The sequence below is a fragment of the Alligator mississippiensis genome, chromosome 2 (assembly GCF_030867095.1).
Source record: "Alligator mississippiensis isolate rAllMis1 chromosome 2, rAllMis1, whole genome shotgun sequence".
In the NCBI taxonomy this organism is placed as follows: Eukaryota; Metazoa; Chordata; order Crocodylia; family Alligatoridae; genus Alligator; species Alligator mississippiensis.
Window position 1 is genome coordinate 169,777,497 of NC_081825.1, and position 27,918 is coordinate 169,805,414.

At 44.7% G+C, this 27,918-nt stretch overlaps 1 protein-coding gene across 1 annotated transcript; it reads left to right on the forward strand.

The window, feature by feature from the left end:
- Positions 1 to 1,186: 1,186 nt before the first annotated feature.
- On the forward strand, positions 1,187 to 27,714 carry MAJIN (membrane anchored junction protein). The gene is made up of 9 exons (XM_059721311.1): positions 1,187 to 1,298; positions 3,550 to 3,595; positions 5,138 to 5,213; positions 11,326 to 11,451; positions 11,952 to 12,004; positions 16,746 to 16,891; positions 24,482 to 24,541; positions 25,139 to 25,193; positions 27,625 to 27,714. Exons 1-9 carry the CDS (start codon positions 1,201 to 1,203, stop codon positions 27,712 to 27,714), a joined length of 750 nt encoding a protein of 249 aa, XP_059577294.1. The 5' UTR covers positions 1,187 to 1,200.
- The last annotated feature ends 204 nt before the right edge of the window (positions 27,715 to 27,918 follow it).

The window sequence follows — 27,918 nt, forward strand, 5'->3', positions numbered from 1 at the left end:
CAGGCCTGGGAACAGAGGCAAGTTCCCTAGGCAGAGAAAGACTGTTTGCAGGCAAGTGGCTTTTGTTTTATGTTAACCCCTGAACAGGGGTCTAGTCAGGCTGAGAGGAACCTATCAGGCCTGAGGGCTGGATTGAGAGACCCAGTGTGAAATTATTAGAAGTTTCACTCTGAGGCCTGTTGGCAGTCTCCCTTAATCAACCTTTAATATTAAGAGCAAGGCAAGCAATCTAGGGAGAGTGGTATTAGAGTATGAGCTGGACAGGAGCTCCAGGGCCACTAAGGGGTGTCATGGTTGCCCCTGTGGCCATGAGACCTGTCACAGTTGGTAATTGTAAATTGAGCTCTCAAAGTCACTGCCAGAACATATCTTGGCCAACAAGGATCAGAATAATGGGTCAAGTATTTAGCCAATTTGATATGGTAGCACTTAAAACCACAGAAATTGAAACCCAGAATAGTATCAAACTTAATTTTCATGCACTAATCAGTTCTTTTAATGTTTCAGGCAAGAATCAGTGAGTGCATAACTGATATTGGACTCAAACTAATATTAAATGGTATGTCCTGACAAGAAATTCAGATTCCTGTAAAAAAACCAAAATACATATATGACAGCGCTGTAGTGGCACTCCATTGTTCCTTTTTGTTCAGTTTTCTTTTTATATGTTCAGGTGATGCTACCTTTTGCTGGCATTTGTTTCCTAGGCTTTAAATTTCAAAGAATAAGCAGAATTATGAGGTTAAGGTAAAGGCATGTCAGGATACAGATCTGACAGTTTCCTCTAAAGCAATAGTTCTCCATCTTTTTAGATTCAAGGCACACCTTGGAAAATGCCAGCTACCAGATCTTAGTTCTTTGACTTAAAAAAAATAATAGTGCAGCTCTTCTTCTTGCAAAGAACTCAGACTATAACAAGTCAGAATCTTTTTGATACTATGGATTCCTATTTGAAATCTCTGGGTTTATTTCTTGAATCGTATGTAGGCAGTTGTGCATCTAACAGTGATAATGTTGAGGGACACCCTTAGCAGGTTCTCATGGCACTCCTGTGTTCTGCATCACTTTGGCTGAGAATTGCTACTGTCCAAGTGATATGTAATGTTTCTTTTTGCCTGCTATGACAGGTATGATTATAGGTGCAGGCTTTAATATTTCAATATTAATTTTCTTGTTATTTAGGTTGGTGTTCTGAAGACTATGTCTTTAAAACCTTTTACCTGCCCCTGGCCTGAAACAAGGTTTCTTCATGCAGGCAAAAGTGTATATAAATTTAAAATCCGATATGGCAATATCAGGTGAGTAGATTCTTAATTTTAGGAGTTAACAATATTCCTGCCCTAGCCTACAACTGCATGGAATTACATTAAGTGGGTATTGTCCTTCAAGGTCTAAATCAAGCCTTTTGTGAGAGTCCATAAATACCAACCTTTTCAAGGAACTCAAACTGCATTAGTCATTTTCTGGGCAAGTTAGTCTGGATATGCTGAACAGTGGCTGGAGAAAGGAATTTGAACTTTTTGAAATATTTTTCTTTTGTCCCACAAAACCTGAGCATGTCTGCAGGTATTATTTATTGTTGGTGGTGTGGGTGCTGGTAGGTATGCCTTTAGATCAGATGGCCTAACATTTTCTAGTCTAAGATATTTTCAGATGTGTATGACTTTGCCAAAATTTAAGTGCTTTTAAGTGTAAAACTTTTATGTTGTGCCTTGTACAGACTTTAATGGGAAACATCCAGCTAAAATAGTTCAACCCTTCTGAGAAGCAGAATTGGAGGAAATATCTTATTTTTTTAACTTGTCACTGGAAAATGGGCAACAGCTAAATACAAGACCTCTGTACACTTACCTGGGGAACCTGTAGTGGTTTGTCTCAAGCCCAGTATTGACCCAGTCATAAAGTCAGAATCCTTGAGAAGTGTGAGACAGACTGGTGACTCATTTCACTGTATGTCCCCAACTTCAGCATTTTGTATCCCTTCTAGCTGTGACCCTATTGATAGCCTACCTGGAGTGTGAAACTTTCCTCCAAAAAGCCTGCATTTGACTACCTTCTCATTTACCAGAAAGGCAAATTATATCATCTCAGATGATCCAGATTTGGCCTCAGCCAGGGGAGAGGCAACAAAAGGGTAGCGAGGAAGGGTAGCAGGTCTGTGTTGTGACTTCATTCTCCCCAGGGCAGGCCATGAGTCCTTTTACTACACTGATCTTCATGGATGACTTCAAGGGGCTCCAGGACTTTTGTGAGATGCATGGGCAGTCTCTAGATCTAGCCCTGGGAGTGTTTCATGAGAACCAACTTAAAATTCAGAGGAATGGTACAGAGCCCTTTGGGAAGCAGGAGGTATAGGTTAAAACCACCCTTAGATAAGTAGGGCCCTGCACTTCAGTCCCCTGCTCTGTGGATGCATCTAGACAAAAGGTTTACTACTCAGTTGATCAATTAGCTGCACAGTAAATGTCTTGGCATCTACATGTGAAGCCCTATTAGGGTGCATAAAACTAATAAACTGCAGCGGACAGTCTTGTTAAATACAAGTTCTACCCTGCTGTGGAGGATTTTTTTTGTGTTCAGCAGTGCATGTGTAGATGCTACCCAGGCTGGCTGGGACACAGTGTGCCTCAGTGCAGGGCTAGTGGGCAGGCAGTCCCCATGCTGAGGCACCCTGCACCCCAGCCAGCTGCTCCACAGTACATGGAGATAGGGGAGCAGTCAGCCCAGGGCTGGTCCCCCGTCTCCATGTGCTGCAGACCCTCCTGCTGAGGCACACTGCAATCTGTGCCTGGCTGGGGCACAGTGTGCTTCAGGATGGGGGCTCCACAGGACACTGTGACAGAGGAGCAGCCTTGGGTTTGCCTGCCCGCTGGCTAGCCCTCCACTGAGGCACCCCGAACCCCAGCCAGCCCCCCTGCAGCACATGGAGCCCAGCCTTTGGCTGGCAGTTTGATCTCTTGGGTCTTCTGCCAGCCTGGACTGCTCCAACCAGGCTCCATGTGGTGTGAACGAATAAACTCTGGAGTAATTTGCTCTGTAGTTTTTTCTTCTTGGGTGCATGTTCAAACAGTGCACCTGAGAGCAAAAAACTCTGGAGCAATAAGCTTTGGGGCTTATTTGACCACATTAATTACACACGTAGATGTGCCCCCTAATCACAAGCTCTCACCATAGGTTATTGAGCTTATTGGTGAGAAGGTCATCCTCTGTTGTTCTACTTCTGGCAGGTATCCATGTAGGGAACTTTTATTTCTCCATAGATGGAAAAAGCATGCAAGCTGTACATAAGTGCCAAAAAATGAAGTTAATGTGACTACATAAATGCTACTTAGGGGCATACTATGAAATAAGATTTAGCCCCCAGAGAAGAAGTTGTGTGTACAACGTATCAAGAACTACAGTGGCTGTTGGATTCTTGACCTTCATAAGAATTCATCTGATTCTGCTGCATGCTCTCCATGTACAGTGATAATGTCCTATATGTAATAATAAGTACAGTGCTTGAAATGCCATCTTTTTCATCGTATAATTATGTTTTTGGTTTCATAGCAGTGATGGCATGGGCACTGGTGAAAATACTTCCTTGGAACTAGAGGTAGGTTATGAAGCAGAATGCTTGTGCTCATTTTGATATCCTATTCATTATGGGGCAAATGGTATTCTAACAAACGAAATACCAATATCCCTAAAAGAAAAAGTGTTCTAGGGGTTACGTAGTTGAAACAAATCTTTCACTTTAAAGTGCTCAGTCCAAATACAAATGCTAGCCTGGCAATCTTGAAGTTCAAAATTTGCTTTAAATACAGTTCAAAATCTGCTTTAAATCTGCCTGATACATATAAAATGCTGAGGCTATGGAGGTACTTTTCCATCTTGACCTTTTTGAAGGCACCCACTCTGGCTTGGGCCTCTTACCCTTATTAGGTTTGAAGTGAACATTTTCCATGCTTTCACTATGGGACTAGGCTAGTGTGTAGCAGCCATTTTTGCCTTGCAGGTGTCCAAAAGCCAGTCAAACCAGCACTTGACCAGGAGCCTATGGCTAGCAATATTGGCCCACAGCTTTTTTAAAACAATGTATTCTTACTTAGTATTTGAAACCAGCCCTTAGAGAAAAATGTATTAAAACAAGCAACCAAATGCATATTTAGCTTTCTCTACTCATACACAATACACAGCTTCACTAAGTTGAATAAGTTTTCCTCTTAGAGAAATCGAACACAACCAGCTTACATTGTCTTCATGTTGAAAAGATGTTTTAAGATGATAGTCAAGGAAATATGTGCGAGGAAAGGATTTTTGTAGGTGAGATCTTTTATTGGACCAACTGCATGGTAGAGATAGGCTTAGACAGGCTTTCAAAAACTTCCCAACTGTGCAGTTGGTCCAGTAAAAGAGATCACCCACAAAGCTTACATTTTCTTACCAAAGTTAAGTTCTTTGAGCATGCTCGGTCACAACAGCATATTTCTTCCTCCTTTAAATTTGCTTAAATTGAAGAAAAGCCTTTCCTTACAGGGGGATCTAGTCTCATTGCTTAATCTTGTTTGCTTCTGAGCCCACTAATAGCATTAGTAATTCTGCTGATGAAATGCATCTCTTTTCAGAAATTTATGACAGACGATGTAGTCCTTTTTACCTTTTAAAAAAAGTGCTAATTTGGTTCATAAAATAAGCAGAAAGAAAACTTTCTGTCTGTAAGCAGCAAGGACTAGTTAGTTCACTATTTAGAAAAATATATAAAATACCTTGCACAAGTTTTTTCGGGGTGGGGGGGAAATTAGACATGGTTTTCTAGTTAAAAAGGGGTGGAGGGGGGTCTGAAATCTAAAATCACATTACCTTACTTCTTTAGCATTTATTAAATGTCCCTGCATTGATTCAACAGTGGCATCTTAAATCAGCTCTATGATGAATTAATCTGTTGTTGTGTGGGGTTTACCTTTTCAGCTGCACATGCATGAGCTCATCAGAACATTTCCTGGACTGTAGATTGCTTTAGGAACTCTACTGGACTTCATGTAACTGAAAACATTTCTCACCTGGAAACCTTAGTTTGAGCTGTCCATTCTAATAGCTTCAGTAGTGGTAATTTGCATAGTCTCTTAATATTTCTCCATTTTTTTTAATTTTGCAGGAAGCCATTCGAGTAATCCTTGGAAATCTTGATAATACACATCCATTTACTACAGAACACTTCACTATATTCCCATGTATCCTTTCCAAATTCAACACCCCTGCTTTTGGGATGTTCAATTCCATATGAATATGTATCAGTATATAGAATTTATAAGCCAAGTCTCAGCTTGAATGAACTGATAGTAAAGTCAATGTAGCTGTGTAATTTTACACGAGTTGAAGACCTATCATCATATTTGCCTTTATTCACATTATTTTTATTTGATATTTACTTTTATGTTTATACTTATTTAATATGTATTTATTTATTTATTTTTATTTTATGGCAGTGTTTCTCAATCTCTTCCAGTTAGTGGCCCCTCATTCAGTCATATTTTCATGCTCTCTTTACATTTATTATAACAGTAAAAAGTATTTCTGTGAAAACAGTGAGCCCATAGCATGCAGCCTCTCCATTTGACATCTCAGACTTCGAAGATCTTGGTCACTTATATTTATTCTGGAAACTTACGGGTTTTTGTAATTTAGAATTCTGGTTCTTTGCAACTCCTGTCATTATGATGCACCAGGAGAAGAGCACTGGAGTATAGGGGTGTTTTTGGGATGCTTTAGAATTGTCTATGAGCTTCTGCAGCTGGATCTTGTAGGTAGTAGTATTATTGTACAGGAAAGAGGGTAGGCTATACACATTAGAGAGAGGACTCTCATGCTCCCTCTATCAATAGTCAAGCCAAAAACAATGTCCAGCATGGAACTTGAATAGTCCAGCATGGAACTTGAATTTGAACACCCCGGCATGCAAGGGCACAGCTACAGCATGCACATGGCCAGGAAAGCAGCCTGGTGGCATGTAAAGCAGCACCCAGCAGATAAGTCTGTGGAGGGAAAGGGGTGGGGAAGGGAGAGGGAAGGGTCAGAGGCACAGATTGAGGCCCCCATGGTGAGGAAGTGAACGGGGCTGGGGTGAATGGGACCCTGGGACCAGGGCAAGTCTTGGGATGGAGCCACGGGAGGCTCATCCAGAGGGCCCGGGGGGTGGGGGGGCAGCTCCCTACCACTGCACACACTCATGGGGGAGACACCGGGGACATGTACCCCCTGGATTTGTGTGCAGGGTGGAGGTGGGCTGCCCACTGCGAGCTGGGGCTTTGCACTCTCCTGCCTTTGCCGCAGAGCTGTGAGTTGTCCATGTGTCCCCTGCCCATCCAGTGGTGGGAGGCACAATATGGCATCATGTGGCTCACAGGGCAAATGCAGCAGGGTGCAGAGCCCCAGCCTGCAGTGGGCAGCCCTCCTTTGCCCTGTGCACAAATCTGAGGAGTGCATGCCCCCCACGTCTTCCCTGAGGGTGCGTGCAGCAGCAGGGAGTGCCCCCCACCACATGCCAATGGATGAGCCTCCTGTGGCTCTGTCCCATGACTGAGCCCTGGGGTCCCATTTGCCCCTGCCCCAGTCCCTGCCCCACCATGGGGGCCTAGATCTGCCCCCCTGCCCCTCACAGACTTACCTGCTGGGTGCTGCTCTACATGCTGTTGGGCTGCATTCCTGTAGGGTTACCATATTCCCAGTTTCAAAGAAGAGGTCACCTGTGGGGTTGGGGGATAATATGGTTGTGGGGTGGCAGTGATATGCCTGTGCCCTGCCCCTCACTCCCAAACAACAGCCCCCACCCCAGCCTTGCTTCTGCCCCTCATTCCTGACCCACAGTACCCAGCATCCTGCCAGGGCATGTGGGGCTCCCCCCCTCCCTGGGCTTCAGACTCTCTTGCAGGGCCCCAACCTCCCCAGGCTCCAACCCCCCCCCACACACCCACAGCCCCCCATACCTTCACAAATCCCCACCCCCAAACCCACCCTCACCCCCAACCATACAAAGTACCTGCATAATTGAGTTTTTCTGTGCATCATTTTGAGTTTTAGCTGTGTGATTAAAATTGCAAGTAGTTGCGACTAATTTTTTAAATCGGGCAACTAATCACAATCAAATTTTTTACTCATTTGACAGCCTGTGTGTGTGTGTGTGTGTGTGTGTGTGTGTGTGTGTGTGTGTGTGTGTGTAAGGTGAACTCTGAGGTGAGGGGCTCCAATCTACCTGCACTCCCACTTGCTGGGCTGAGAACCCCAGAAGGGACCTCCCTCCCCTGCCTTCTCCCCCTCCCATCCAAAGACAGCAGCTGAGCGGGCTCTTCCCTCTCTTTGTTGGGTGGATCCCATGTCTTGCTAGCAATCCTTCTTGGAACAACATCCCATGGTCAAAGAAGCCAAAGCCCTGCTGGCAACACTACTTGCACAGCTAGGTATTGATCTGCAGAATGCACTTACTCTAGCCTTCCTCTAGCCTCTTTCCTTGACTGGAAGAATCAAAGAAAACATGACCTGAGTCCCAGGTCCCTTCACTTTTGCACGCAGAGTCCTGTAGTCACTTTTGATCCATGCAGGGTCTCCCCTGGCAGTATCATTCGTGCCCACATGGATAAGCAGCATAGGGTAGTAGTCAGAAGGCCAGATGAGTCTCAGTAATCCCTCCATGCCATCTTGGATCCAGGCTCTGGACAAGCAGCATACTGCCTGAGAACAGGTCAGGTCAACAGATGACTCCCTCCATTCTCTGCAGAAAGGAGTCTCCAACCCCTGCAACCCATTGCTTCTTCTTGGTGGCAGTTGTCTTGATCCTTCCCACCTTGGTGAGGCCTGTCCTCTGTCCTCCTCTGCCAATGGAATGTGCTCCTCCCTCTCTTGGCTGCATATCTGCAAGCAGAGGCAGTGGCAGTGGCTCTGGCATTGTGATGTTAGGGTTACCATACATCTGGGTTTTCCCAAATGTGTTGTCTTTTTTTTTTTTTTTTTTTGGCCCCCTATCTTGTCTGGGTGGGCTTTTAAAATGCGAGCAAATGTCCGGGTTTTTTCCCTGCCTCTGGCTTTTCATGGGTACTTTCAGCTTGGCTGCTTGGGGCCAGGAGGAGAGAGGCAAGGTGACTGGCTGTCAGGGATAACATGCTCTGCGCACAGGCTCCGGCAAGCTGCTTGCAGGTAAGAGAGACACAGAAAGACAGAGAGAGTGTGCATATGAAAGTGGGAGCAGTGTGGGCAGTGTAGCTACGGGGGGGGCAGGGGGCTGTATGTCGGGATCGAGGGGCACTGGCAGGGTTATGGGGGTAGCGGGGCTGGGGATCTCTTGATCTGCCTTCTCTTTCTTACTGCGCTTCTTCTAAGCACACTTTCCCTAGCGAACTTGCCTGGAAGCTGGCTTGTTTACTGCTCACTGGCCCCAATGGGGTTCCTTCTTTCCTGCTTCCTCACACCAAGCTGAAAGGCTCTCCCCTCAAAAGGGGTCAGGGCAGCAAATTGAGCTGCATACTGCTTACCCTGTTTGCAGCCCCTGGTTGCTGGCTCCCTGGTCGTTCAGGGAGTCTCCTTTTATACCTTGCTGGGCCTGGACTGCTGCCGTCCCTTCATTGGGGCTTCTATCAGGCACAGGCAGCAATCACTCAGGAACCAGCAATCACTCAGCTAGCAACACTTCCAGCTTTTCAGAGCACGCACTTCAAATGCACACAGCCCACCAGACAAACACTCAGCAAGCCAAAGGTTTTTGGGGCTGAAACATGGGAGAATCCTTATTCTCCTCCAAATCTCCATGGTCATGTTTTTTTCCAGGGGGAATTCTGTGAGGTATGCACACCCAGTTTACATGTGTATGGCACTGCTTATATGCCCAGATGGCATGTAGCCTACTGAAAATGTGCAGTAGCTGTGTAGATGCTTACATATACCCATTACACAGGTAATAGAATTGAAAACTACATAAGTAACAAAAATGTTATTCATATGCTGGAAAACTGCCATTTGAACTGACCAAACAGTAACAGAATTTGGGCTTCCCTGTCCATAACTTCAAGTGTCATTGTCCTGCTTGGGGTTACATTATATTTTTAAATTCTTTTTCCTCTACTTTTTTCTAAAGCAGTCTAGTTCACGTTTTTGCTACAGTTCTGATAACCTCCTTAAGTTCTTGATACTGCCCTTTTGTCTTTAATATATCTGACTGTTTGGTGACTTGTTAAAATTACTTCTCTGTTAAGTATGAGACATGAATACAATGAAAATTGTATTCATAGTGACCATGGTCTCTCCTAAGAGGGTGAATGAAATTCAAGCTTTGATGGCAGGGCTCTCCACTCCGCTGTATTTCGTAAAGATATAGACCCCTTTGGCACTGCCCTAAATGTCTATGTAAAGATGTCTCAGATTTTCACCTGAATCCGTCTATTTACCTCTATTCACCTCTTTCATAGGTCATCTAGACTTTGTCATAATTTGAGGATGAGTTTGGGGACTAGGAATGGAATCCGCATGTATTCAATTCAATGCTTTGAAGCTTAGTGTATGTAAGGGGGAAAAACATCCCATTAGTCCAATCTGAACCATTCAATTCTATACATTTGATTGTCTTCTGAAACTTCAGTCATTTCAAATAAAAATTAGACTGTGTTAATGTTCAGTGACTTACCCTAGGCTTTATTCCTAGGGCAATGATTCTAAACCCTGAGCTGTTGCACAATCCTTCTAAGGGTGCCATCCAGCATTAGCACTATTAGATGTGCAAATACCTATGCATGATTCATGAGATAAACCCAGAGATTTCAAATAGGAATCTATAGCATCAAAAAACTTCTCACTTATTGTGGTCTTTCTGAGTTCGTTGTAACAGAAGAATTGCTCTGGGTTTTTTTCATAGTTAAAAAAACAAGTAAAAGCTAGGAACTGGCATTTTCCAAGGGGTGCCTTGAGTCTAATGAGGGGCACCTTTAATCTAAAAAAGACTGAGATCCACTGTCCTAGAGTTGCAGTGGAAGAGCTTAGCATCTTAATGTGTGAGTGTGGCACTCAAAACTAGAGCCAAGTAAGCAAAGTTCCTGAAGTCTGCAGTGTAAGTGCAAGCTGCTTGTTGTACACTATTCTATTTTCTCTTAAGGTTACAACTCTGTGGCAAGGGACAGACATTAACAAAGCCCCACATGGCGGGGCCAGGGCACAGGGGTGGGGGTGGGGCCATCCCAGACAGCTGCGACTCATTGACAGGGAGGCTGAGCCCTGTCAGCGAGTGCAGCCTGGCCCAGCGCACATGATCGGCAGCTGGCCAGGCAGCAGGCTACCCGAGCTGGTTCAGAGGCGCTGCAGGGGCTCATGGGTCCACAGCGAGCCCCCGTGCTGGGCGGCTGCTGGGCTCCAAGCCTACTGGCACCTCCAAGCCGGCCTGGGTAGCCCGGTGTCCGGTCAGCCACTGCCTGGGCCAGGCTGTGCTCACTGACAGGGCTCATCCTCCCCATCACTGAGCCACAGCTACTGGGAATAGCCCTGGGTCACCGCCCCATGACGGGGAGGGGAGGAGAAGGGGAAAGAGTACTCCCCCAGCAGCAAACAGGGCCACCCTCCCCATCCTGCAGAGAGAGGGGGAGGAGTAGGGGGAAGGGTCCTCCTCTGGGGCCAGCCAGCCCCATACAGAGCCACTCCCCCCCGCAGCAAGCGGGGTGAAGAGGAGTGGGGCTGCTCTGCCCCAGCTGCAGTCCCCTGGTGGAGGGGGAATGAACCCCCTTCCTGCCCCCCCTCCCATAGTGCAGCTGGAGTCTGCCAGCCCCAGCCACCATCTCCGGGAAGGAGGGAGGAATTAACTCCTACCCCCACTTCGCCTTAACAGGGCCATGCCAGCTGATGTCTCGCCATGTCCCTGCTTGGGCTAGAGAGCAGATGGGCAGGGCCAGCCCTACTTTCTGGATCAGAAAGCACAGCCCGGTCCAGACAGCATGCTAGGATGCTGAAGGACTCTGGTTTAACCTGAATCAGGAAGAGGTCTGGGACAGAAGTTGTATAAACCGGTTTAACCGAATTCAGTTAAGTCTGATACTACATTCAACCAGGTTCGTTTTAAACCAGTTTCAGCCATTTTGAAACTGGTTTATGTGCACTGAACTTTTGTTCAGTTACAGGTTTAAACCAGTTTCTGATCACTTAAACCAGTTTATGTGTGACTTCTTTCCCTAGCCCATGGGATATTGTACATGATCTTATATACACTTTTTATAAAGGTACACTTTTGAAACACTGAATTGAGCTCTAGCCAGCAGCTTCCTATCCTTCGCATATAATTTCCAGGCTGAAGTTTTGAGTCTTAACTCCATTATCCAGATTTAAGTAAATGGGAGAGAGTGTCAAAACTGAGATTCAAGCACGGAGACAAACTTCTTGATCCGTATCCTTATGTTTGCATTATGTATGTGGAACGCAATTCATTTCAGCAAAGTGTTTTCATCCGTGAGTTTATAAATTTATGTTTGAACAAAGTTTTTAAACAAATGTATGTTGATACAGCATGGTCTAAATGTCACAAGTAAATAAAACAGTGTTGTCCTCCTTCAAGGCTGGGAAGAGAAGCCATTGACAAATCCTGGTTCTCTGGAACAATTGAATTTGGATTTTTCTCTTAAGAAAATGACTGACAAGGAATCTTCCTTCTGCTTTGATCTGTCTTCCCTTCTCCCACCTAGAGAGAATCCTACCTTACTTTCTGGTGATTTGGGGAAATAACTTGTTCTTCAGAGGAATTAGACAGATTAGTTCTCAACAGATGGGATTGCTTCAGTACAGATGCCTTGACTTTTTTTTTGCGGAGGGGGGGCAGGCTTCAGGCAAAATAATGGCTTTCTCAGATCTGGATTGCTCAATTTCATCCTCTGCAACCTCGTTTCCTTTTATAGCCATCTGTGTTGATCTTGAAGCAGTACTCTTTCTCTCTCGGCTTTTTTTTTAAAGAGATTTCCAAAATTACAGCACAGTCATCAGTGCCAAACCTAATCTCTTGGATCTGGTATGCTGTTTTACCCTGAAGCTGTTCTTTGGACTACTGCCTACTCAGTATCAAAAGGCTCTTTCACTGCTGTTGGAATCTTAGACTAAAAGTTATTGTATCACTATTGGACACCTGATTCTGCAATAAAGGGTCAGGCAAGTTGCTGGTGCTTAGGAGATAAAGATTAAATTCTAATGGAGGTAAAATGAGTAAAGTCGCGCAAAGTACTAGGCATCCTATGCTATGCTAGGCCTAGATTTCCATTGCCCATTAATTTAGACTTGCTTGAACCAGCTGAGGAGTCTGAGGAGACCCTAGCATTGAGGGCATCAATTTTTTAAAAGTATCAGTAAGAGACAATACATTTCTTGTAGGAGATGTAAACAATTCTGTACTCTTAGGTCACTAGTGGTAGCCAAGGTGTATGAAAGCTGTAAGCCACAATTCCATCCAGTACAGACTCATAGAGAGGATTACCCTAAGAAGCTGGTCTATTTGACAGAAAGATCTGTTCTTTTGCTTGTATGTAGACATTTATTTCTAGTTACCAAGCATTGCTCATGAAGTAATTCTTTCACCTGGAACAAGGTATCACAATTTGCTGGTGATCCTCTGATCTTTCTGTTTTGCACCTCCCTGGGCACGTCTACATGTTCAAATGCTGCAGGGTGGGTTTACTCTAAAATAATTGACTCTAGAGTAAATCCACCCTGGACAGGCATCTATAGGTGCAGGGATTTGGGAGCGGATTTGCTGCTTCTGGCAGCAGTCTGCTCCCACCCTCTCTGACCCTGCACTGGCCCCCTGCAGTGGCCAGGGAGAGCTCTAGGCACATTTCTGTAGTACCTCACATTGCAGGTACTGAATTTAATGTGCATCAGAAAAAGTGTGTTAATGCATGCATAGATGCACCCACTGAGACTCAAGTTCAGCAAAGGAAACACTATTGTTGCTGAAAGACAGAATTCGATAGGGTTTTGTTACTGAGAACAAATGATCATCAATTACCAGTGAGATTCTTCACTCATGATAGACCTCAGTCTTCAGACTTGCACAGAGTGAACTCTAGGACCATACCCTTTTGCACTTATGTCACAGCATGCTGAAATTAGTGGGAACATCTGCATGAGACGCTTAGTGCTGAGTTGCCTGATTAGCTCTTCAGTAAAGCATCACTGTCTACACATGCAGAGCTATTAGGCTGGAGTAAACTAATGACCTCTGTAGGTTAGTACTGCCCGATACAGGTACTATCCTTGCGTATAGTAGAGCTATTTACTCCACTGCAATGCACATGTAGACAGCTACCTGCTGGCTAGCCCTGCACTTTAGCACCCTTGTACCCCAGCCCACCCCTCTGCAGCACACTGAGCTGGGTTAGAGCAGCCCTGGGATGGCAAGCTGACTCCCTGAGCCCCCTGCCAGCTAGGGCTGTACCATTCTGGCTCAACATGCTGTGGTCCCAGGCACACATGTAAACACTGTGCCTGGGAGCAGTAAACTCTGGCAAGAACTGCGCCAGAATTTATTGCAACATGCCAATTTCATGTGTAGACGTGCCCAGTGTGCCTAGCTAACAAACACTGAAAAAATATGAAAGGGAAGAAGGTCCTATTAGAATTCTTCTTGTGAGACTATGAAAGGAGTCTCTTCATGTTGGAATGAAATACAGGTTTTTCCAACTCAGCTTTTGGAAGTGCTGGGAACAGTTGCCTCCTCAGACTGACTGATGGGAAGCTTATCTTGATCACTTCCAGACTTGAGTTCTCTTCTATCTTACAGAAGACCATTTTTCACATGAAATTCCAGGAGCTGAGGGACATATGTTTAGTATGTATCCCATTTCTACCTCTGCTATAAGGATCCAAAATCCAAGTACAATGGCAAAGTTTTGCTGTATTTTCCAGTCTATAAAAGGACATTTTTCCCTAAAAAGGATATCCAATATTAGGCTGTGTCTTGTACCCTGAGGCTATTGTACTATTGCCTAATGAAGATAACCCCCTGCAGTACCCTTAAGGTTCCACTATAATAAGATGGAGAGGGGCTCATCTGAGCTGAGCCTTTACCATGGAGCAGCCAGTCTGGCTGAGATGTCTTCACAAGGGGATGCAGCCCTGCCACTGTAAAGTAAGGCAGTAGTGGGCACAACTGGGTCTGTGGCACTGGGGTAAAAGCTGGATTAGTGCTGCTTGGTGGTGGACTGTTGGATGCTGGTCTAGCACTACTATCACATAGTGGTGCATTGAACAGTGGAGTAAGATGTCAGCAAAAGGGCCCATGCTGATAGCTGGCAGGGGCATCCAGGGCTAGTGGGACACTTTAATTTTTGAACACTAATATTTGGGCTGACTAAATTCTTTGGATCTAGTTTTGGGTTTCGGGGGTATGTCTACATTTGCAATTAATGCACAGAAAGCTTACTGCACAGTAAAATACTGCACAGTAACCTTTCTGTGAGAGCCCATCTACATGTGTTCCAGTTGGGAGCAAATTTGCTCCCAATAGGGGCAGTTTAGGGCAGGGATACTCCTGCCATATGGCAGCCAGGGAGATCTCTAGGTTCCCCTGGGTCCCAGCCCCAGGCTGGCAGGGGGCACTAGTGTCAAGTCTGGGTTCTGCGGGGTGGGGGACAGCTGTTTCCCAGCCCCAGGGATGGGAAAGTGTCCCCTCCCTTGCAGCTGTTTCCCAGCCCCCTGCCCCAGTTGGCCAGTGGGGCAGCTGGCAGTGAGCCCCTGGCTGGGCGAGAAATCCCTGCCCAGCCAGGGGCTGGCAGGAGTTGTTCTGCTGGTGGGGCAGCTGGCAGTGAGCTCCCAGCTGGGTGGGGAATCTCAACCCAGCCAGGGGCTAACCCAGGGGCGGGCAATTATTTTGGGCGGAGGTCCGCTTACTGAGTTTTGGCAGGCCATTGAGGGCTGCATGATAGGCGGCCGGGGCATATAAATATTAATTTTCTAGATTTTTTAGGGGCCCTGCAGGCCGGATAGAATGGCCTAGTTGGCTGCATCTGACCCCCGGGCTGCATTTTGCCCACCCCTGGGCTAACCGGAAGCTGTCCTGCCCATGGGGCAGCTGGCAGTGAGCCCCTGGCTGGGCAGGGATTCTCTGGTCAGCATCTACACAAGCACTACTGCACAGTAACTACTGCACAGTTAGTTTAGTACCTGTATTTACAGGTACTAGCTAACTGTGTGGTAGACTAATTTACTGCACAGTAGCTGCTGCACATGATTACATGGTGGCGCTTTACTGAACAGTAGATTAGTCTACTGTGTAGTAAAGCATCTCATGTAGATATACCCAGGGTGAAATATGTTGGCTGTGATAAGCATGAGATTGGATGATCTTATGGTCCCTTTTGGCCTTAATTTCTATGGAGAAAAAACCAAACAAACAAACAACACATCTGTGTTGTTTTCCTTCTTTTTTTTTTTTTTATTTCATAGAAATTAAGGCCAAAAGGGACCATAAGATCATGTGTATTTCCATGTGTATTAGTCCTCTTGCTCAAGAAAGGAACTTTGGAAGACTGCATGATAGGGTCCCCTGATGACCCCTGCCATACAGTATCCTTCCCATGTTTCCCCCACCTTAAAAGCATTTGTTTATGAATATAACAGTTTTATGCTGAACCCTTTCTTAGATTGTATTACATGAATGTTTTTCAGTAGCAGACCTCAGCTAGCTCATGAAAATCAGTTGCTTCCATTGCTCCATGATATAGCCTTCACAGGCTAGAGTTCTCATTCTGAAAGCTTGATGCTGTTTGTATAAAGAACAAAGTATACACCCATTTCTCAGTATGCAAGTCCAAAATGGTCTCTAAGTTGTTTCTATAGCTCTTACCTAGTTCCCTGAAATTAAGATGCAATGCAGACATTATATTGTTTTAAATTAAATGAAAAAGGTCCTTCTTAAATATTAAATATATTAAATATTACAGGAAAAGAAGCACATTTGGATGCTTGTAAATCTGTAAGTAATATTTTTACTTAAGGTTTATAGTGCATGGGTTAGAAAAGGGAAAACATGCTGCCAGGAATGCATATATTTGGAAACACAAAATAACAAGACAACAAATCTGATATTTCTCTTCCTTTAGGTCCCAGTACAGCAAGGCATATAAGCATGTAATGAACTTTAAGTAATTTGGGCCTGATCCACAGTCCACTAATGAGAATGGAAGTCTTTCTACTGACCTTGACAAGTTTTTAATGAGATTCAGGAATGCTCCCACTTGCTTCAGGTGGACTTCTTCCACAGAAGATCCAGTGCCTTGAAATTGACCTGTTGCACTAATTATCTCCATCAGTTGAGTCAGTGCTACAGTAAATATTTTACAGTAATGAAGTAACTTTCTAAAATACCAACCTACATGGTATATTTCAGGAAGAAGTTAAAGTTATTCTGAATTCCTTTGCTGTTTGAGGCCTTAGGGCTAGATTTTTAAGGGCATTTAGGCACCTGAAGGTGCAGAACAACTGCAACAAAGATTTTCAAAATTACACATCTACATTTTTAAGCATTTAAATGTCTCAAGTAGCTTGCTTTCTTTTAATATTAAATTCCATATGACAATAACTTTTTGTTGTCTCCCACCACAACAGAAGCTAGAAATATGAGTAAAGAGGCTGGTAGTCTGTACATTAATATTGTATGTTTCATCCTGTGTTGTAGTTCGAAAGTTTTAAAATGTTTGAACTCTGTTAAAATTAATCATTTCATTATCTTTCTTTACAAAATTATTTTTTGTTAAAAGCAAAAGGGAGAAAACATAGTCTTAAATGTTTTAAAGGTCAAGAATAGAAGTGAAATTATAGAAGACACTGAAACAAAAGCAACAAGGAGGCAGAGGAGGGTGGAGGACCCAACAGAGCTGTCACAGAGTGAGCCATGTGTGGAGAGGTCAGTTTACTAGGAAATGGTTAATATTTCCACAAAAGTCTATGCTTACAGTTTTAATACATTATGGGCCTCCCTTTAATTTCATTGCTATTTAATGCATTGTGCTGTTTCGTTTCTATTTTCCCCCCAGAGTTAGCACTTTTCAGCAACGTTGTTTGCAGTAACAGTGAGATAGTAAGAAGCTTTATGTACCCATGTGAGAGGAGTAAGCAGTCATAACGTTTCTTTTTTTATACCTGGTGTTGCCTACCTATGTCGTGGGTAGTTTTTCAGAGAGGAGAAGGGGCTGCTATCCACATCCTCCTGTATAGGTGGATGTGGTTGTATAGAGACAAGGCTCTGCCCACAGCAATGTACCAGCCAGCAGAACTGAACCAACGCTAAAAGGAAAATCATTCTTCTCCAGGGATAAAGGCTGGTAGCAAGGGGTGAACTAGCAATCATGTTGTGTCTCTGAGTTCCAGTCTAATTTGTCTCCTCCTGCAGCAGCGCAACTGCCTCTGACTAACTCTGAGTGAACTGCCGCTGACTAAAAGGGTTATGCATAAGGTGGGGTAGGATGGCACCTTAGGGTGCCTCTAGATGTGTCGTGAGGTGGCTCCAACATGCTGTAATTACAGCACATTGGAGCAGACTCAGTTAATCAAGTCTGCTGAAGAGTGGTAATTACTGCACTCCAGCAGACTCTGGCATCACATGTATAACAGCTCATTTGAGCTTTAGTTAAAGCATCCCCACTACCATTTTTCAGTGTGGGGACACTGATATACATGATGCTTCAGGTACTTTAATTAGACCAGTTCTCTCCCCCTGGCCGGAGAACATGTATAAATGCCCTTTGAGATTAATTGTTTCAGAAAGGCATGAGCTTTCATAGGCAACAACCTACTTCATTGGATGGTAGAGATGAACAGTTCATGCTTTTTTAAACCAGTTTGCCTCTAAGGTAGGATTCAAGTTAATCACCCTACCTTAACTTCTGCCTGACTTAAGACTAATAGGGCACATCTACATGTGCACTTTAATGTGCATTAGACTATTTTACTTCTGCACATTAAAGCATCACATAAGCCGTGACATTAAAATAGTCTGCTGCACATTAAGTGTCACTAAAAAAGCATGCAAATGTGCTACTGCACATTTAGATAGTCATTGATTAAAAGCAACGAATAACCCAGGAGCAGGGACTAGAACCATGGTTTGCTCCTCCAAGGGGAGCATCCACAACACTGAAATAAATTAATACTATGTTTTGCATCCTGTTCTTCTGGCCTCAGGACTCTGGCTATCTGTTCGGGCCCAGCTTCAGCATCACTGGACTAGACTTGGATGATGTCTTCATCCAGCCTGTCCTAGAAGCTACCCAGATCTGCCATTCCCTATGCAAGTGTCCAAACCACCGTCTCTAATGGTGCTTCTATATTTTGCATTGAACAGTCCTTAATGAAAAGAATAGATATCAGTGATATAGCTTCTGCCCTACTGGGGCAGGGGTCAGGACCCAAAGCTCCCTTCCTCCTGGGGCAGTACCATTTAACCAAGCTTTGCTTCCTCTGGCTGCCCCTGCTGTATACCCTGGTCCTATTTATCTTCTCTTCTTGGTTGCCCAGTGGGCCAGCCTCAACAGGAGGATGGGAAGGGTCTCTGAACAATGCCTATGCCTCAGCCTGGTGGTTAGAGCACTTTTGGAGCCCAAGTCTTCCACTCCCTGGCCATGTCTACACGAGATATTTAGTACTTATATAAACAAGTATTAAATGACTGTGCAGTAACTGCACAGTATTGCTTAGTCACCAAGGAATGGCTGTTTTGTGACACTGACTGTGTAGTACCTTGTGACTACTGTGAAGTAGCGTCACATCACACTTCCTGATACACGATGCTACTGCACAGTCAGTGAGTATCTCATATAGAATCATAGAAGTAGGGTTGGAAGAGACCTTGCAGATCTTCAAGTCCGACCCCCTGCCTGGGCAGGAGAGAAACTGGGCTCAAGTGACCCCAGCCATGTAGGCATCGAGCCGCTTCTTAACACCTCCAGAGTAGGAGCCAGCACCACTACCCTTGGAAGTTGGTTCCAGATCCTAGCCGCCCTAACTGTGAAGTAATTCCTACGGATGTCTAATCTGAACCTACTCTCCAACACTTGTGGCCGTTATTTCTTGTTATCCTGGGGGGCTCTGGGGGAAACAAGGTCTCCCCCAAACCCTTCTGGTCCCCCCTAGTGAGTTTATAGCTGGTCACAAGGTCCCCCCTCAGGCTTCTCTTGTGAAGGCTGAACAGGTTCAGGTCCCGTAGCCTCTCATTGTACCCTGCTGCCCCCGGATCATGCGGGTGGCCCTCCTCTGGACGCTCTCAATGTTGTCCACATCCCTCTTGAAGTGGGGTGCCCAGAACTGGATGCAGTACTCCAGTTGTGGCCTGACCAGTGTCGCATAGAGGGGGAGGATCACCTCCTTGGCCCTACTTGAGATGCACCTGTGGATGCACAATAGGGTCCGGTTAGCCCTGCCAACCATGACCTCGCATTGTCAGTCCACATTCATTTTGGAGTCAATGATGACTCCAAGATCCCTTTCTGCCTCCGTGCTCTCAAGAAGGGAGTTTCCCATCTTATAAGTGTGTTGCCGGTTACTACTGCCCAAGTGCAGCACCCTGTACTTGTCCATATTGAAACGCATCCTGTTTTTGTCAGCCCACACTTGCAACCTATCCAGGTCTTGCTGCAGTCTTTCCCTCTCTACTAGCGTGCCCACCTCACCCCAGGTTTTGTTATCATCAGCGAATTTGAACAGGTTGCTTTTCACCCTGTCATCCAAATTGCTGATAAAGAAATTGAACAGCGCGGGCCCAAGGACCAAGCCCTGGGGGACTCCGCTGCCCACTTCCCCCCAGGTCGAATATGACCCATCCACCACCACCCTCTGAGTACGACCCTTCAGCCAATTAGCAGTCCATCTGACCGTGTAGGCATCGATGCCACAGTTGCCTAGTTTTTTAATGAGAATGAGGTGAGAGACAGTGTCAAAGGCCTTGCTGAAGTCCAGAAAGACTACATCCACGGTGACACCTACATCCAATGTTTTTGTGACCTGATCGTAAAAGGCAATCAGGTTGGTCTGACATGACCTGCCCCTAATGAAACTGTGCTGGTTGCCCTTGAGCATCATCCCCGATGCTGGCCCATCACAGATGTGCTCCTTGATGATCTTCTCAAAGAGTTTCCCCAGACATGGTCCCTGAGCAAGTGCCCTAATCACTAGGATTTTGGGCTATAAGATAGGAACAAAACCTCCTCTGCTGCATCTTTTTTGTGACATAATCAGAGTTTTGCTTCTTCCCAAAAGGGGGGAGGATCTAAAATGGATGTGTGGGGTCCAAAATGCCACTCAGGTAGCTAAAGATAGCCAGGCAAGTGTTTCTTGCCCATCTAAAGATGGGATTGGTTTGGGACATTCAAAAAGTCTTCTTTCAAAATTCCTACTTTTTATTCATATTTTGTCTAATATTTTGTTTTCATAATCTCTTTCACTCACAGTTTTACTCAGTTTAGGAAAATTAATTCTTTTGAAGCACCAGGCCTATATAATACTGGTTGGAACTATCTTCTTTTCACAGAAGAGAAAAGTAGCATTCACAGTAAAGTAGGGTTGGAAGGGACTTCAGGAGGTCAGCTACTCCAAGTCCTTGGTCAAATCAGGATGAGCATGTCTAAATCTTTTTAAACAAATGTTTGCTTCTTGATGTCCTCCTACTAGTGCAAGGATAGGAAGTAATTTGTTAAAATATGCTCAGCAGATCCAAGGAGGGGGACCATGCCCACTGTTACAGAGGAAGGCCAAAAACCCTCATCCTCCACACCAATCTGACCATGGGGTAGAATTCCTTCCTGATCCCAGATGTGGCGATTGGTCTCTCTAACAGACTGTGTGTTTTCAGGGAGCTTATAGCAGCCGTATGCTTTCAGGGGCTGCAGCCAACAAGCAACTGATTTTAGGCTTGCAAGGAGGACTAGCTCAGCTGCAGGTAGCAAAACTTGATTATAGACTGCCTAGGGAACAGGACCAGCAGACACAGATAACTAATTGGCATCCAGGCAGCTAAAAGGGCTCCCAGAGAACAGAGCCAGAGTCAGTCAGGAAGAAACAGGGCTGTGGGCTGGATGCTGTGAGCTAGAAGCTGAAAGTTGGAGAGCTGCAAGCAAGAGTGGAGTGTTGAGTGGGATGGAGCCAGCGGGTCAGCTCGTGGAGGAGCCCGGGGATCATGCTAGGGGTTCCTGTCTCCTAGAGGACCATGAATGCAACAGAGAGACTGAGAGTGAACCTTCCTGTTACTGAAGAGACCGGAGGGACAAGGGAGAGAGTGGGCAGGTGGCAGCAGAACCTTGCCTGAAGACTCTCTTTGGGTGTGGAAGAAGACCCTATGTGATATAAGCATTTGGTTTATGAACTGAGTTGTTTCGTTCCCTCCTGCTGTGAGGGAATTTGCCCTGGAGGAATAAAGATAGTGGAAAAGACAGTAAGTGAACCTGAAAGACTGTATGTTTGAATGAGCGAATCCTCCAAACCCACTACAGTCTCTAACTAAGCAGAAGAGCAAAACCCTCTAGTTGGGAACCTCTGGATTTTTTAAGTCCCAGAAGGAACATTGGCTCCCTACAGTCAAAATCCACAACTTTGACTGTGGCCAATGCCCAATGCTGTTGAGGGAGGTGATAAAAAAAACAAAAACAAGCAAACCCTGACACTCACAGCAAACGGGAAAAAGTCCCTCCTGGCCCCATGTGGCAAAGAGCAAAATCTAGAAGCCTGGGATAACCAGGCAGCCTCCCCTCCACACTGCACCCCGGGGACTGCAAGCACAACTCCATGCATCCCATACCCTGACAGGAGAGCCAAAACTCCCTTTTCTATCATTCTCTTTCTTTCATAAACTTATCCAAGCTCCTTAATTCTTTTTTCATAACCAACTGGTTGTAGAACTCTGCTTTATCCTCCTGTTGCTGAATTTGATCCTCTTCCATTTCTACCTGCTCTGGACTGCAGAGTGCTTCACATGACCTCTAAGCAATTATGTGTGTATGTATCTTCTGGGCTTTCCATCTGCTGCTTTTCACAATACTCTCCAGGCATTGCTGCTTCAAAATTGTCCCTGTATGTAAATGTAATTGTCCCTCATTAAATGTAGCTGGGCCACTCTTCCTGCTCCTTAAGCCAACCACCAGCTTCCAGATTAATTTATCTGTGGCCATTGTAATAAAGTTCAGGTGCAACATCATTTCTGTTAGAAAATTATCATGTGTGATGAGCTCTCCAGCAGCTATCTCCTAGATGAAATCTTCTGAAAACAGAACATTCTTACCACACATTATATTACAGACTGGCATCTAAAGAAACAGAGCTAAGCATACAGCATCTAAACTCCTTGCAAGACCAAGTGTGATTCAAAGTCTATAAAACCCGTAACTCAATTAAAGTCTGTGGGACTCTCGGACTCTTTTAGATTCAATCTGCCTAACAAAACTCAAAGATTAACTGCTAGGTCTATGGACAGAGGTACATGTGAAACACTTCAAATTCCATTCCAGTTTGAAGCACTTTCAGATGCAAAGCATTTCAAGTGCTGTACAGGTGTGTAATATCCTCCACATGTCACCCTGCCTGAGGACTTAAAAAATTGCTGTGGCGACATGCAGCAGTGCTGCTCTGCATAATAGGGCCACAATAGGGGATTGTTCAGTCCTGCAGCTCTAATGTACCCGCCTCATCAGGAGAGGGAGGGAGAGCATGATGGACAGCTAATAAGTATTCTCGTGTGTGCTTGGCTGTCCTCAGGACCTTCTGGAGCTGATGGCATGCCAGGAATCCTTTCAGCCCCCTAACTGGAGAGCAGGAATTCCTGCCTTACCTCTCAAGCTCTGGTCTCTTGAAGTGCTTCAAAACAGAACATCCATCCAGGGCCTTAATTTGCTTTAGAAGTCCTAAAAGTTAGCTGTCACGTCAGACATGGCTAGGAATTAAAGGTTGCTTCCAGACAAAACACTTGGTATTCTAATCCAAGCAAAAAAGCTGACAAGCAAACACAGATGCTTTTATTAAAAGTGAAGGGTTGTTGCTTGTAGCTGTGTTGGTCTAAGAACATATGTAGGCAAGGTTCTTTTGATAGATGTGATAGCTTTTATTAGACCAACTAAAATAGTTGGAAAAAAGTTATTTTCAAGCTTTCCAGCACAAACACCCTTTGTCAGGCATAGGGAGACTGTCTCTTCAGCTGTTGTGAGTTCTCTAAGAGAGAAAAGAAACTAAAGTGTAACAAGAAATCTGTGAAAATATAAATGGGTGGAAGTTTGGAAGACAATGGGTAGAGACAGGAGGTGGGGGATGTGTGAAGGAATGTAAGTGAGAATTTAATTTTTTTTAATTAAAAGTGAGAATTTTTAATGTCTCATAGCATAATTACCATTAAACCTGACCACAGACTTCCCTTTTCCAGTGGCCATTCATGAAGCATTTCATTGGGAAAGAAAATGTTTCATTTGTTTTTTAAGAATTTTTCCTGGGGTGGGGGGGAGGTGGAGCTCGCAGTAGGGAAACTCTTACAAGATCACTATGGAGCTGTTATGGAAGCTGCACAAAACCACTGTAACCTCTATTTTCAATGTTGCAGTTATCATAGTGCACATAAACATTCTGTTTCTAATATCACATTCAAAGTCCTTTTTCATGAGCTGTATTTTTTTTTAAAAATCAGCATATTGGATTGTCTATTGTCTCTGAAGTGACATACATGCTTGGGATCTTTTACCCAAATAAAATAAGCTAAGCATTCAGCAAATAAATGCTGTGGTTGGTTGAGTTATGTAGAAATGGGTAATTTCCAAGGCTTAGGCGTGCCTCTAGGACAGGAAAGAATGAATATTTGTTGATGCTTACAACCTTAAGTTTCATGTTCTGCATGAGTCTTCCCTTCTAACCAAAGCTGATCGGAGAATGACTTTTGTTTCCAAGAAAAAAATTAAATGTATGTTATTTTTGTATATATGTATGGAAGCACCCGTGCCTATCTTGTGAGGTGCACCTCAATTTTTTCACTCGATCTCTTTCAGTCTCAGTTCCCCTACGGACAGACAGATTGTTCTTAGCCTTGTATAACTGGAACTGGAGTAAGACCAACCACTCTTTCCTGCCACAACTTGTTCTTAAATATAAATTGGGAGGAAGCTCTTAATCCTAATGCATGTTGTACTTAATCCAGCCCTGGCACTGTCTTCTGGGGCTCAACCTCCCCTACACCCCACCTTATGCCAACCTCTGAGGTCTTAAATAGATGGTTATGGGTACGAAGACTATATTCTCTTGTAGTGCCTTCTGAAGTAGATAATGCATAAAACAAAACCATACACAATTCAAAGATCACTCCGGATCTTAGTTCTTTCTTACAGTCTTTCAGCCCAGAGTTGGACCACTTGGTCCTTGTCCTGTGAGACCCTGCTGACCTAAGGATCCACGGTCAGAATGGTCCACTGTGAGCTATTCTTGCCCCACTCTACTCACAACTCCTCTCAACTAACGTCTCTATCTTCTCTTTCAGGTTCGATGTCCCTGCTCAGGTCCCAGGCATCTGCTCCCAACCGCCAGGACAATCCTGTCGGTAAGTCACTCTGCTCCTCTGAGCTGTCTTGGTGGGCTTGCTGCCGACAGGCTGCTCTCCACTGCTCGCCACTTCTGGGGCTTCCGGACCTCACTTCTGGTCTGTCCATCTCCATGGACCAGGGTGCTTTTAACCCGAGCACGGGGTTCCTTCCCGTCAAGTGGCAGCAGCACATGCTTACAAAGTGTGACCACAGTGGCATTGGGATTTCCCCAGCATTCATCTTTTTAATCAGCACCATTTCTCGCCACTGTTTCACTGCTCTGTGCTGGCTTTGCAGGTACAATTCTTCTTGTCCTTCCTCCACTCCGTCACAATATGCATTTTTATTGTTATTATTTTTCTTTAAATTCTTTATAAGGTTTCAGTGAAAAACTCCACTGATGTTTTTTTCAGGTTTTCATTTTTTTACGAATCAGAAATATTTAATCAAAATCAGAGCTCACCATTAAAATTTAAAATTGAAGTATATATTGTACAAGACAAAATAATATCAAACTTAGCTTTAATTAAATATTTGTAGTTGTAGCTGGTTATAGCATAATTCTCTGTGTCTTTTCTTAGACTTCAGTCCTTATACTTTTGCTTTGTTTTTAGGGCTGGAGCTGAAGATATTCACAATACAAGTGAGACAAACAGTCCATGCAGATGGGTAAGATACAACATCATTCATAAGAATTCATATCTTTTAGGAAAAAAAACAGAAGAACACACAAAATCAAGTTGAATGTTGCAGGGTGGAGGACTTACTGCATGTTAGTACAGTGGAGGAGGGAGAGAGCCCTCCCATATTTTAGCCCAGGTGCCCAGGTGTAAGAAACCTGGGTTCAGGGTACTCCGCAACTAGAGAGGGGAGTGTGCTCTCTAGTTCTCTTTATGCTGGCACATTGCACTTGTCATTTAATTTCCAATTGATAAAATGGCTAGACCAGTGATTCTCAACCAGGGTGTCACAGCACCCTGGGGTGTCTTTTCAAGGGTGCTGTGGGGTGCCATGCAATATTAGCAGTACTAGGTGTTGCAAACGTTTTATAGAATAAACCCAGAGATTTCATATGGGAATTTGAGTTAAAAAGACTCTGACCTGTTGTAGTCCTTTTAAATTCTTTCCAACAGAAGAATTGCTCTGCTGTTTTTCTGTAGACAAAAAACAAGTGAAAACTAAAAGCTGGCATTTTCCAAGATGTGCCTCAAGTCTAACAAAAACCACTAGATTATACAACACTGTAATTTGTTTCTACCCCATGGGCAGTAGGGCCCTCAGCTACAGTCCATTTTCCCCCTTACCAACCTCCTTTCCAGGGCAGGATACATCTTACTGAGCCATATTTGCTCTGCATCATCTGTGTGACCACATATCTTCCCTTCCTGACTGTTCAGCCTACCAGCTTCCAGGGGAGGGCTGGAGAGTGCACTGGATAAAAATGATCACCTCACTTCTGCCCAGGGTCCCATGAGAGACTTTTCCCTGACCGCTTTCCAGCCTTTCCCATATGCTGAATCCCAAAATATGTGCAAGTGCCAAAGCCTGCAGTAATAGTACTCCATAAGGGCCTCCGTGCACATGAAAATAAATGGGATTTAGGCTTAGGTGTTCTGCAGTAATGTTTCATGAGTCTGCTCCTATCCCACAGTAAGTAGAAGCTTGCAGAAACGTATTTTATTTAGGGGTGAACTGCCTCAGCTGAGCTGCCACTTCCCTCAGAATTGGACTGGCCCCACCAAGCATTGGGGGTCAGTTCTTGGGCAGTAAGTCTGTTCAGACCTTTTTAATTTGGTATAGTTTGTTCATCTCTCTGTATCCTTAAACCCAGATTCTCAGAACTGCAGCTATAAAAGTTCATGTGCCTGACTTTGGTATCTCTTTTCACCAGAAACCCTGTCAGCAAAAGAGTGTATATGGACAGTTATTCAAGTGAAAAGATTTCATTGAATAAATGTCCACTTATCGAACTGTTTAATAAAAACATTTGATATTCTTTAATTTTTCTGCACCTGCATAGGCATCTTTTCACAAACTGTGACCACCATGGAGTAAACTTAGGATCTTTGGCCACATCTAGACGAGCAGGGGTGTGTGGTTCATGGCACCACAAACTGCACACATGGAACATTAAAACATGCAAAATTTACTATCAGGATTTCCAGGTAGCAAAAAATAAGGCACCAAGAGAAAAAGTAGCACAGCACACATTACAGTAGTGTGTACCATAACTAATGGAGACTTGGTTCCCCAGGGGGAGACTGCCAGAGCATCTCCATGCTCCATTTATGTCCCAGCTGCTCCAGTATGCTGGGAGCTGGGAGGAGCTGGGACTGGGCAGTTTGCCCACAGTAGGGCAATGTGTGCCGCAACAAAGTGCATATGCAGGGGTATGCACTGTGGCACAAAGTAGCAGCATAAATTTGTGTTGCTACTATTTGTGCTGCTGCAAGCATACACCCCTGTTTGTCTGGACACAGCTTTCAGTGACAAACCTGGAAGATTGTCCTCCTGGCCTTCAAAATTCTAGTTGTCTTTTCTCTCCACAGGTCTTGACATGTAGAGGGACCTTATGCAGGGCCCTTTTTTGTGATCCTGCATTCTGCAATGCTTGTAAGGCCTCCTGAAGGCTCCCAAATGAGGTCTGGTCATGATCATGATACTGTCCTCAGAATCAGTGCAAAAATGGGCCAGAGTTGTTGTGCCGAACCAGTCCTTGGGCTGGATGAATTGTACAGGGCCAGTTAATGGACTGTGTCCAGCCTGTGGAGCTGCAGCATCTAGTCATGTCACGGGGCCAGAAATTGGGCAACTGCAGCATAATTGTCACAGGTTCAGGCACCATGGCAGCTACTGTATTTCTCACTACCAAAATTCCAGCCCCAGGTTGCACAGCTTTGCTCTCTGGATGTGACCCATGGGACTGGAAATTTGACAGCATGACAAATAGTAGCAGTGTTAATTTCTGCAGCACTGGGAGCTGAGGCAATTGATGCTGCCACTACAAATCCAGCTGCCAAGTTTTCAGCCCAGTGGGAAACCTTGCAAGCTGTTTGACACAGTGACCATGGGCTGGATCTTTGATTCTGTTCCACCTAAGGAATGGAATGAGAATCTTGAAGACATCCTGTACGATTCTCTCATGACAAACAGAACGTTTCAGGAACTAGAGAAGAAGGACAGACAGTGACTAGCTGAAAGTAGGATGTCCTGACACTAGAAACCTCTGAATCCCTATTTAATGTGTTTATAACTATGGACAAAACCAAAGCTGGTTCTTCATCTCAGCTCTGTCTTTTTTGACCCAGTGAGGGCTATTTATCTTTTATCGTCTTCACTTCCACTTACACACAAGAATGGGAAGGAGGTTTCCTTTGCCAGGTGAAGACCATCA

What these genes read in the sequence shown, in the direction of transcription:
- MAJIN (XM_059721311.1), top strand. Translation starts at nt 1,201, where the DNA reads ATGTCTTTAAAACCTTTTACCTGCCCCTGGCCTGAAACAAGGTTTCTT. An exon ending in TCAGCAAAGTGTTTTCATCC is followed by an intron (nt 11,452 to 11,951) that starts GTGAGTTTATAA and finishes TTTTTTAAAGAG; the next exon opens with ATTTCCAAAATTACAGCACA. An exon ending in CCGCCAGGACAATCCTGTCG is followed by an intron (nt 24,542 to 25,138) that starts GTAAGTCACTCT and finishes CTTTGTTTTTAG; the next exon opens with GGCTGGAGCTGAAGATATTC.